At 41.2% G+C, this 12,060-nt stretch overlaps 2 protein-coding genes across 3 annotated transcripts in view; one reads left to right on the top strand and one right to left on the bottom strand.

Annotated features, from left to right (window-relative positions):
- RFC1 (replication factor C subunit 1) overlaps nucleotides 1–4,838 on the top strand; it is a 75,598-nt gene extending 70,760 nt beyond the window's left edge. The window contains exons 23-25 of the mRNA XM_061164578.1: nucleotides 847–1,060; nucleotides 2,243–2,434; nucleotides 3,442–4,838. Of these exons, the coding sequence (XP_061020561.1) occupies nucleotides 847–1,060; nucleotides 2,243–2,434; nucleotides 3,442–3,525 (490 nt within the window). The 3' untranslated portion in view covers nucleotides 3,526–4,838. The remainder of the gene's footprint in view (nucleotides 1–846; nucleotides 1,061–2,242; nucleotides 2,435–3,441) is intronic.
- Nucleotides 1–12,060, bottom strand: part of WDR19 (WD repeat domain 19) — an 86,204-nt gene that overhangs the window by 7,869 nt on the left and 66,275 nt on the right. Inside the window, exons 34-37 of one of the 2 annotated variants that reach the window (XM_061164576.1) lie at nucleotides 10,707–10,830; nucleotides 9,898–9,974; nucleotides 9,443–9,567; nucleotides 5,964–6,275 (exon numbers count right to left, since the gene is read on the bottom strand). In XM_061164576.1, the coding sequence (XP_061020559.1) occupies nucleotides 9,456–9,567; nucleotides 9,898–9,974; nucleotides 10,707–10,830 (313 nt within the window). In that variant the 3' untranslated portion in view covers nucleotides 5,964–6,275; nucleotides 9,443–9,455. Of the gene's footprint in view, nucleotides 1–5,963; nucleotides 6,276–9,442; nucleotides 9,568–9,897; nucleotides 9,975–10,706; nucleotides 10,831–12,060 lie in introns of those variants that run through there. The other variant, XM_061164577.1, reaches the window with a different exon arrangement.

The raw sequence follows: 12,060 nt of genomic DNA, 5'->3' as shown, positions 1-12,060 counted from the left end.
TTACAGTTTAGAAACTTAGAAAATGTATGTGCACACAGATATTAGGTGAACTTTAGGGATTCATTTTTAACCATGAAATAGTACTTGAATAATTGCATTTTCCTTTCTGGTCCCTGAAGAGAATATTAGTCTACTGTTAACTTTTATCTAAAACTGAACCAAGACGCGCCTTTCTTTTCCTCTAGAATTCTACTTCCTACTGTGTTCCCTCTTCATAGCCTGTGGTATGGGGTGTGTGTTTGTTTGTTTTTTTGCCACCCTGTATTAGTTTTCTGTTGCTGCCGTAACAAATTACCAAAACTCAATGTCTTAACACGAATTTATTCTCATCTTGAGATGGTAAGGTCATCCTGGATTATCGGGATAGGCCCAATGTAATCATAAGTGTTTTTACCAAAAAAAAAGAGTGGTGGGGGAAGGCAGCAGTTGGGCAGAGATCTGAAGATGCTGCTCTTCCCCTGCTGACTTGAAGATGGAAGAAGGGACTGTGAGCTAAGAGATGTAGGTGGCCTCCAGAAGCGGGGAAGGGCTCTTTCCCCAGCTCTTCTCATTAATAAAGCTGAAGGCCTGCATCTCAGCTCTTTTCCTGTTCTCTGCCCATTGCTTTTTAAAGATGAAGCATCACTTTGCCCAGGTGTCCCTCTCTGATGCTTCCACTGTATTTGTGTAGATACGCTAATGTGTACCCATTACCCTAGTGGTGTAAGTGCTAAGCTTTCCCAACTCCAGTTATTGATTAGTAAGCATTCCTTCGAGTTTACTATCAGTGGATTAAATTCTAGCAAACTGTGAGCTGGTGGTAGTTTGCCAGTGACTACAGTTGTATCTCTTTCGTTTTGATTTAAGAACTTACTCCAGCAAAAGGACAGTAAACATGGATTATCTGTCACATCTAAGGGATGCACTTGTACAGCCCTTGGCCTCACAAGGGATAGAAGGAGTACAGGATGTTGTTGCTCTTATGGACGCATATTATTTGATGAAAGATGACTTCGAGAATATTATGGAAATTAGCAACTGGGGAGGCAGACCTAGTCCGTTCTCTAAACTGGATCCCAAGGTAAACTATGTACTCCGTTGTTTCTCCAACACTTTATAACTACCATATACAAGGAGTATTTCAGAAATGTTTTAGATGCTTTCAGAAGTTTAATTTTTTTTTCTTAAATGCTTTTTGCTTATGGTCTGCACTTTCCAAAGATACTATTTGAGTACAATATTAAGAATAGACTTTGGGATTTGACTGTAATTTATAGTTTTATCTTTGCTTTATGCTAAATGGGAAAGCACAATGTGAAATCTGAGGAGCAAATGTATTAATAAATGTATTCTTTATAAGGATGGGCAGATGAGCCTGGGGGAGTAACAGACACACAGACTTTTTATAATGAGCATGAAAAAACTAAAGTGGCATGAATTTGTGATATCTAAGACCTCACCTGGTGCCTTTTTATTTGGTGCTCTTCTGGAAGTTACATTCTCTGTGACTTCTCTAGAACTTTGACTGGACTATGGGAATGACTATAGGTAAATTCTCACAAGAGACATCCATTGTTAGAATTTTTGCATTAATTCAGCAGTTAGGTTTAGAAGCTTGAAGTTAAGGCTTTTCAAGTTACATAGTATTTTGAAATAACCTGTTTTTGTGGGAAATGTAATTTATATATTCTGTGGTAATTAAAGGCCACCTTTAGTCTGTACTTTATTGTAAATCTTTTTTGATTTGTTGGTTTACTGATCAACTTTGTCACTTGTAGAACTGCGGAGAGCACTGAATAGAAAAAAATGACTTAAAACGATTATTAGAAATCTGCCTAATGTTCCCAAATACTGATTCTTATTTTTAAAAAATTTTATTGAAAGATAGTTGATTTACAGTTTTTAAAAAAATACATTTATTTATTTGGCTGTGCCACGCCTTCATTGCGGCATGTGGGGTCTGGTTCCCTAACCAGGAATTGACTCTGGGCCCCGTGCACTGGGAGTGCAGTCTTAACTGGACCACCAGGGAAGCCCCTGATTTACAGTGTTTCTTATTTTTTGTCATGGGCTCTATTAAGAATGTCATGAAAAATATGGAACTTTTCCATAGAAAAATGCATATAGATAGACTTACATGTACATGCATGCATATTTTACAAACAATTTCAATGGGTTCCTCAAAGCCTCTAGGCCTACAGAGTTTAAAGGGGTTGTTTGACACCTGAAGTTTTAAAAACCTTCCTCTGTTCCTTCTGTGCAGGTGAAAGCCGCCTTCACAAGAGCTTACAATAAAGAAGTCCACCTCACTCCGTATTCACTCCAGGCAGTGAAGACACACAGGCCCAGCACAGGCCCGTCGCTGGATTCTGAATACAACGAAGAGTTAAATGAAGATGACTCTCAATCGGATGAGAAGGACCAGGACACTTTGGAAACTGATGCTATGATCAAGGTACTATTTTAATATGCCAATAGGAGAAGCCATGATACTCCCTCAAAATATAGCTTACCTTGTCTGTAACTTGCCTTTTGAAATTATTCAGAGCCTGTTTAGCAAGTAGCAGAGGAAGCTGAGAAAAAGTTTTTTTGTTCATCACAGTTCTAAGGTTAGAGAAAGTATAGATTTCGTTTTTATAAACAGCTTCTTATAAGGTGTAGGAGCTTGATAGCAAGAAAATAGGCCATCATGTTGATGGTCATATTCTCTGTTGGAGAAAGGACTGGTTTTTTTTTCCCCACACTCTTGGTGTGTGCTTTACCCACAGACACATTTTCACAGCATAATTAAGGAAAGCATTTTTAATGAAACTATTCCTCCCTTCTGTTGTATTTTTGCTATAGCTATTGAACTGCCTATTGAAACTTCTCAGAGCAAAACATCCTCATCTTTTCCTAGGAAAGATTAAAATCATTTATGGTCTCGGTCCCATGGGCCAAGGCAAAGGAAATCTAGTTTGTATCCCCTTCTGTCCTTGGTGTGGGTGTGTTTATCATCCGTGCCCCTTGATGCTGTTTTGTGTGTGGGGGGGTGGGGATAGTGGCCTCTCCAGTGTGGCTCGCACTGGTCTTGTCTAGACATACCACTCCTTCCCCTGCTCAAACTGTGTGTTTGGATCTCTAATCTGAAACCGAAAGAAAAGGCAGTTCTTCATGAAAGCATTACTGTGTGTGTAAATTATCTCTTGCTTGTTTTGTCTTTCCTAAGTATATCTATACTTGCAGTCTAAGAAACTGCATATCAGGGAACATATTCTAGTTCTAGAGGCTAAATAGCTTTGTAGTTAAAGGCCACACACCTAGCCAGTTGTTAGTAAGCTCATCAAGGGTCGCTGCAGTTCAGGATGTAGGCGTTTGCAACCTTGCTTCTTTATTAAGTTTTGGATAAAGATTTGATTTATTGTAGAGATGAACCCATAAACACAAATGCTAACTATTTTGTGTATCTTTCCCTCCCAACAGAAAAAGACAAAATCTTCAAAGCCTTCAAAATCAGAAAAAGATAAGGAGTCCAGAAAAGGAAAAGGAAAAAGTTCAAAGAAATGAAACACTTTTTCATGGTTGACAGCTACTTTTTGCTTACCCTGCTGACTAGTCTCAGCTGGTCTTAGAGAATATCTTGTTTTCCCAAAGGAACCATGTTTTAGTGTAGTGGGACCTCATGGTCGCATTGCAAATAAACGGTGGTACAGCTAGAAGGATGTAACCAGTAGGCTGATGTACACCTCTTATAGAGGTTAATAGGACCGCATAGGTCCTCCACTGTCCCCATCAGTCTAACAAGATTGTACTTCAGAATGACTGTATAATCAGAATTAGAAAACTACATGTGGGCTTTGGAGTCAGATTTTTAGTTAACAGTAATATGTCTGCGAACAGAGGTATTAAGGCGGCTTTTGTAGGCTTACGAGTTTATCCTATGGCCATTATGGGACCAGTCCCGATTTTTTAATAAGCATAGTTACTATAATGTGGTGAACTTTTGTAAATAAATCATAATACAAAATAATCACCACCTAGAACTGGGTCTTCTTTGTACATTGTCAAATATCTTACAAAATATAAACTAGGAATAAAAATGTTTTCACAGGCTACATGTACAGATTCTTAAGATTGTTACCTTGTACAGTAAAATATTATGTTGGTATATTTTTCCTTACTAATTTGCAAATGATTGGATACAAAAGCTAACTATATTCCTACTAACCTCTTGTGTAAAACATGTAACTTTTGCAGTTGAAGAGTCAAACTCTAATTCCATACATCCTTACCCCTGTGAAAGTCAACCACACACACCGCTGCTGTGAACAGAATTTCATGGAGAGGCCTCTTTGTTATTACTAGAGGGTATTGTGGCTGCAGGATTGTCAGACATTCCTAACCTTCCAGAGTTTCAGCTCATCAGGTTCAAACCAGAAAGGCCTAGGCTGGCTCAGACTCTTATCTTCCTCTGGTTTGGGACAAAATGAACACAGGCTTTTGTGAACTTGGTCCCTGGGAGAGCCAGTTCTGTCCTGACAGTCTCCACAAACCCTGCTGGGATTTTAGATTGTACCTGCAGCTGCGCTTGAGGGGCCTTGAGGGGCCTTGAGCCTGTGGAACCAGCCTGGAGTTTGGGTGTCTAGCGATTATTTAATCTTGTCAGTAAATGCTCAGAGGTATGTGCTACTTCTGTGAGGTTTGTGTTAAAAGGAATGTGAAATCTGGATTCTGTTCCCAGCCTTTAGGGAACTGATTGTCTCTCTCACGTCTTTAACAAGATTAAGTCTCGAGACATTTAAAATGTATTTACCAGTGTGAAAACCGTCTTCTATGTAGACTGAGTTCATTATGGGAATAAAACGTTTCCTTAAGCTTTTGCCTACTGAGCCATGTCCCTCTTTGTGTTAAAGCCCTGCTTGAAACGTCTGCTTCAGTGAAGGTGTCCTTGACTGATGACTGCCTTACCTCACCAGTGGGGTGAGCATGAATTTCTTCTGCATATTCTTCTATTGCTTTTGGATATGCAAGTCGTGTCTGTTAACTTGCTCTGTGCTCCCTGGGAGAGAGACTGTGATTGTCATCTCCTGGCCCCCAGGGCAGCAGGTGGTGCCCCTTACTTGTTCAGTGCGATCTGGAGCCGCCGGAGGCCACACATCATCCCTGCAGCATACTTGCTTTTTTTTGAGATCCATTGAATCCTGGCTATCTGGTAGTCTGTAAGAAACTACTAGTTTCTTACTTACTACTACTACTTTATCCTTCGTCTTTTAAGTTTTGGCAGTCTTTTATTTGCAGCAACATTATCAGGCCTCTTGAAGTTAATAACAAGGCGTATACTGGTGTATGTACTGGGAAGAGTATCTTCCTAAATAAGTTTTGGTACAGTTATGTTCATTAGTGAATGGCTAAGCCCCTTATGGGTAGGTTTAATGATAATGACTTATATCACTTAGTAAGTAAGGCCAAGGCCTCCAGCCAGCCTTTGGGAGGAAAAAAGAGATGATAAAGCTGGAGGTATTCACATGGGTACCTGGTGCTGTAAAACTTCATTGGCACTTTGGTTTCTACCCTCGGCTCGTGGGTACCTCTGTAATGCTCAGGATGCTGGTGGCTACGCAAGCGATACAAGTCACTATCGTATGGGGTGTACTATACTATGGTACACCCCATACTATGGGAAGGAGCCCTCAAGGCCACCTTGGGGAAGATGATAATGTACATCTTCGGCGGAAGTCAAATAATTTAACTTTTTGACAGGACTTCTGTACTACATAGTATGACGACTCAGGAAACATAAGCTTATAGTTTCATTCATTCTTTCAAATATTGATTTTACTCATTTTTGATCTTTTTATTCTAGGGCTGATTCTGCTAAATAGCCTTGATGTGTGTAAGCCTCTCACTTTAAACTTTTTAATGCTGTTAACATCTGTGCTGTCTAAACTTCAGTGTTTCAAAGCTACTTTATTTCTCTTTGTCTTTAAATACAGGAAAACATTACAAATATTTAATAAGTTTATTTTAAAGGGGATATTTCAAAATATAAAAGATATCAAAAAGCTGGATATTTACAATTAGGTCATAGGTTACTATTAACAGTACAGAGCATTGAATATGTAAGACTCAGAAGAGGAAATATACAAAGTATAAATAACAGCATGTTACATATCACTGTCACTCTACAGAAGCTGACAGTGGTGACCTGGAGATGTGACCTTATTTTTTCTGTCTCCAGGAAGAACCAGCTCTAAAGCTGCTAGGGGTAGAAACACAGCCTCTTGTGGAAAAACGCAGTCTTCTCAGGATCATTATACCTAAAAAGGCAAAAAAAAAAGAAAAACCAAACCAAAACCCCCATATGCTTTTATAAGGGTTTCAAGTAATAAACTGGCATTTAGTAATAAAAAAGCTAAGCATGATAAAGATACTTTGCTCATTTCTGGAATGTGAAGCAGGATCACTACATGTAGGTGAAAAATTCTCAGTCTGTAATTAGTACTGAGTTTCAGTCTTGGCCTTTGAGTTGACTAAAATTGTATGGGCAAGCTGTTGAACCTCTGTTACAAAGTGAGGATGATGTTGACAACAGCCACCTTACTGAGAAGAATGAGGAAATGCAAAGTTAGTGCTCAGCAACTCGACCCAAAGAGACCCATGCCAAGACACATTACAGTTAAACTGCCAGAAGTTAAAGACAAGGAAGGAATCTTAAAAGCAGCAAAAGATAGCTTGTTATGTACAAGGGAACCTCCTCCTCCTCCTCCCCGTAAGAATGTCAGCAGATTTTTCAGGAGCTTTGACAACGTCAGGCCATTCTCTTCTAGCCTGTAAAGTGCTAAAAGAATAAAACTGCCCGTCAAGAATTGTCTATCTGGCAAAGCCATCCTTCAGAACTAAAGGAGAGAGAATTTTCCAGACAAGGAAAAGCTAAAGAGGTTTATCACCATTAGACTGGCCTTACAGAAATGTTAAAGGGACTTCTTTAAGCTGAAATGCAAGGTCACTACTTAATAATAGAAAGATATATGAAATTGTAAATCTCAATGGTAAAAGTAAATATAAATTCAGACTAATCTAATGAAGGGTACTTATAACTACTAGTGTGAAAGTTAAAAGTAAAAATACTAATGTTTTATTATATCCATAAAGCAAATAAACTATGTATATAAACTATTCTACAGATATCCTTCTCATAATGCAAAGGCTTTATAACTACAATAATTTGTTAATGATACGTAAGGTTCAGTTCAGTCACTCAGTCGTGTCTGACTCTCTGCGACCCCATGAACCGCAGCACGCCTGGCCTCCCTGTCTATCACCAACTCCTGGAGTCCACCCAAACCCATGTCCATTGAGTCGGTGATGCCATTCAACCATCTTATCCTCTGTCGTCCCCTTCTCCTCCCACCCTCAATCTTTCCCAGCATCAGGGTCTTTTCAAATGAGTCAGTTCTTTGCATCAGGTGGCCCAAGTATTGGAGTTTCAGCTTCAACATCAGTCTTTCCAATGAACACCCAGGACTGATGAGAGTCCCTTGGACTGCAAGGAGATCTGAATAGTCAAAGATGTAAGTTGTGATGTCAGAAACAGAGTGTGGATAAGGAGAGTGAACATGCATTTGAACTTAAGTTGTATCAGCTTCAAATAGACTGTTAGACTTTATGTAAGTCTCATGGTATCCACAAAGCAAAACCTACAGTAGACAAAAGAACGTAAGCAGACAACTACACAAAACTGCCATCACAAAAGGAGAGGAAGGAGCAAGAACAAAGGAACAACAGCCAGAAAACAAAAGGGTAGTAAGTCCGTATCTATCAGTAACTATTTAACTATAAATTTTCTGATCAAAAGAGAATAGCTTAAAACCAAGATCCATCTGTAGGCAGCCTACAAGACTCTGCTCTAAGGACACAATGGACTAGAATGGAAAAAGGTAATCCTTGCTAATGGAAATCAAAAGAAACCCAGAATAGCTATACTTAGACAAAACAGACTTTAAAACAAAGACTGTAATAAAGGACAAAGAAGGCCATTATATGCTGATAAAGGGATCAGTCCACAAGAGGAGATAACATTTGTAAATATAAAGCAAATATTAACATATCTCAAGGGAGAGGGAGCAATACCATATTGGTAGGGGACTTCACTACCCTACTTTCATCAGTGAATAAATCTTCCTTTGACAGAAAATCAGTAAGTAAACATTGGTCTTAAATGATGTGTTTGACCAGATGGACTAAATAAGCATAAGTGGACAGATCACACATCAGGCCACAAAACAAGTCTTAATAAATTTAGAAGACTGAAATCATATCAAACATCTTTTCTGACCACAGAAATATGAAACTAGAAATCAGTTTCAAGAAAACTGGAAAATTTACAAATATGTATAAATTAAAACATACGACTCAGCTATCACTGAGTTCACAGAAGAAATCAAGAGGAAAAAAAAACTTGAAAATGGCAATATCATTGGCCCGTCACATCTGTGGGTTCTGTATTCACAGATCCAACCAACCATAGATCAAAAAAAATTCAGGAGAACCATCAAACCACGGTGAGATACCACTTCACACCTACTAGGATGCCTGTAATCAAGAACGCAGACAATAAGTGTTGGTGAGGATGAGGGGAAACTGAACTCGTGTATGCTGCTGGCGGGAATATGAGAGACTGCAGTTGCTATAGAGACAGCAGCTTGGAGTCCGAGGAACAGCGAAAGGCCAGTGGGGGCTTTAGAGTAAGCAGGGGAGGAGGCTGGGGCCAGCTCAAAGAGGGGTCTGTAAGGCTCTTTGTCTTTTCACCTTCAATCAAAAGCTCCGCCTGTGGAAGGGAGCCAGATACAGGAGGTGGGCTGAGAGGACCCGCCCATGGACTGGGTGCCTGGGGGTATCCAGATTTCCATCCTGACCAGCGGATTGGATGGAGCTGCAGTTTACTGAGAGAGTGAAGGAATGCAAGAACAGGTTTGTGAAAACCGAGACGAGCTTTTGGCAGGGGCTCATGGCTTCCTAGCTAGAGACTGCATTTCCCTGCCTCCCTGCAGCATGTGTGGCCACATGAGTAAGTTCTTCCCAGTGGAGACTGGAAGGGTTACGTGCTGCTTCTATGCAACAAAAATGAAACTTGGAAAGAAAAATGGGAATTTTTCAGGTCTCTGGAAACAAAAATTTTTACAATCACCCTCCTGAGTTATGAACTAAAACAACCTCCAGTTCAATAGCTAGCTATAGTTTTAATGAACTGGTTAAAAAGAAACCCATGTGACTTGGTAAAATACACTCTGGTTGGAATCCATGATGCTGTGTGGTCAAATAACCTTTGTCACCACGGAGACTGTACAACCTGTGTTTTAGTTTGCTGTTCAAATCTGACAGGTTCCATGACGCACAAAAAGGAACCAGTGGCAGAACACGCTGCGAGGCTGTCTGCCCTGCGGATCCCGTGCCCGGAGGAGGTGAGTGATGATCTGGAACTTACCTGCACACGCCGCTCACTGCTCCACCTCTGTGTGCAGGTACTGGGTACAGTCAGAGGTTTTTTCCAGTTGGTCACAATTTAATCTTTCTGAACACATAGGACATGCGCTTTCAGCGCTTAACAGGCTGTGTGGGGAGGGAAAGGCAGAGTAGATTAAATATATAACATTCCTGTACCTTTGGGTTACTGTGATGTGAGAAACAACTGTTCCTTTCTATGTGTGAGTACATGCTCATCACGCAACTTAAGAATTAGGAACATTCAGTCTTAGGCAGTAGTCCCTTTAAGGAAAATGTTCTCAAAAGTCATAGAAGATTCTCCCAAGAAGACAGTTTGAGTCTTTAGAGATTTTTAGGGACATGAACAAATAGACAGACCTCAGTAGAAACTGGCTGAATAAAAGGTCTATTTTTTGATAAGAAGTCTGTGTGACTAAGTGAAATGATGCAACTTACACCTTGAATTCTGAGTACAGAGCTGGGAAGTCACAATGGGGACACACCGTCCAATCATCCTTCAGCATGTGTCGGCCCTGGAAGTAGCACATTGGAGAGTAAAACTCATCTTTATTGTTCAGATTTCCCCTATTATTCAATTACAATACATGGTTACAGTTAAGAGCCAAACCCCTAAATCATGATATAATAATAGTAGGTGGGTAATTGATTAAGAAGAGATGACATCAAAAGGACTAAAGCCAGATATGATCAAATTTGTGTATAAAAGAATAATCTTCAGTATTGTGACATTACCTAAATTTATTTTTCTTTAAAATAAAGCTTATATTAGTCTAGTGATGAACAAACATTTTAATATTTTCTAATAATAGGTCTTAATATTTATAATAAAAACCACCACTTAAGTGCTACAGCATGCCAGGTATTGAATCAAGGCTTCATATTCATTCTCTGGTCAACCTGCAGTTCATCTCAATAGACAAGAGATTATTATGGAGGGACCTAGTGAGGTAAAAAGCAAATCGCACCAGGTTATACAGCCAGTACGTGGCAGAAAGAGGATCTAAGCCCAGGACCATCTGATCTCCAAGTCTGGGCTCTCCTGCTCCGCAGTGCCTCATACTTAGGTTATTATATGCCTTAAATACAACTTTCAGCTTTGTTGATCATGTAATTATATGCTAAATGTTGCAGGAAATTTGAGAGGTAAGATTATTTCAGAAGCAAAGAAAGTGTTAACAACACATCAAGTATTCAAGCAGGCTATAGATTATATGCAAAGAAAGGGAAATGATAAAGAAACTTACTGTTGCAATGCAATATGGGATGTTATTTTTACACCCAGGACAGAGGAGTTCACACTCTGGGAGAAGAAATTCGCAGAAGGGACATGGGGTTGTGGCCTCTTCTGTCTCGGATGTATCAGGTCTCCTGTGAGGCAGAATCACATGAAATGCACCTGTTTCTTCATAAGCAGGTCCTGAGACTAGAGATACAAGCTAGAGACCATGGGCCCATGCTCCAGCCCAGGGAGGAGCGAGAGGAATGAGCCTGGCTCAGGCCATAGCATCACAGGGGCCACCTCTAAGAGCCCACAGCACATTACGTGCAGAAAGCATGGCTGGGTCTGGCTGTATCCTGTCTGCCAGACCGCTGGAGCAGTGAGCCTGCTACTTCGCTTTGTGCGCCGAGGTGGTACAGGCTGCCCAGGGCTGCGCAACACAATTTTCTGTGCTGGCGGCAGTGTTCTAATTGCGTGCTCCCCAATACGGCAGCTGGGAGCCACACAGAGCTCGGAGCAGGTGGAATGTGGGTAGTGTGACACTGTTTTAAATTTTATTCGCTTTTCAGTGTAAACAGCCACAGGTGCCAGTGGATACCACAGGAGACCTCACAGCTACAGAGCACCCAGGCGTGGGCGAGATCCAGGGCCCCCCCAAACTGGCACCCAGGCTGGCGTGGCACGAATCTGCGGGCCAGTGCACTCCAGCACTTTCTCCCCACTTCTTTCCCATGCTGGCAGGCGTGCTCGGTCATGACGATTTGGCCTGAAGCTACTCAGGCTTATTGGCTTTAAAAAAAAATGCGAGCGGTCCACGTGGCCCTATGCAGGTGAGCGTTTTCTGCCGCGTGCTCAGCTAACAGTCAGTGGTACTTGGTTCCCTTTGCTGTTTCTGGTGCAGCCGTCACCTTGGCTGATGTGAGAGTTGTGGGTCAACAGGCAGGTGCACCTGAGTTCCCTGGTCAAAATGGGACTAACAGGTACCCCAGATGTCGTCACTGAGGACCTGGTAGTACAGAATGACTACACAATGGCAACTAACTTTTCCCTTTGTAAAGAGGGGTGCTACTTTCCCCTGGGTTTCCTGTAGAAAGTCAGATCACTTAACTGCTTTCTGACGGGGGATGTGACTTGTGTGCCTTCGGAGCTACACAGGGTTTGGAAATGAACTCTTCTGGCAACAGGCTGTGTCATTAGCAGGTTGCTTACACTAAGTGTTCACTCTCTGTCCTTCCGTGGCAGACAGTGTTCGCTGCCTGCCTGACGGCCATCCTGGCCAGCAGCGCTTTGTTTTCACTCAGCAATATGCTTCACAGCCAGAGGGGGCCACACAGCGGAGCGCTGGCCAGTGAGAGGTCAATGCGGTGTCCTTCCTAACG

Source organism: Dama dama, chromosome 17, assembly GCF_033118175.1.
Source record: "Dama dama isolate Ldn47 chromosome 17, ASM3311817v1, whole genome shotgun sequence".
NCBI classification, from domain to species: Eukaryota; Metazoa; Chordata; class Mammalia; order Artiodactyla; family Cervidae; genus Dama; species Dama dama.
This window is presented reverse-complemented; position numbering and strand designations above follow the sequence as displayed.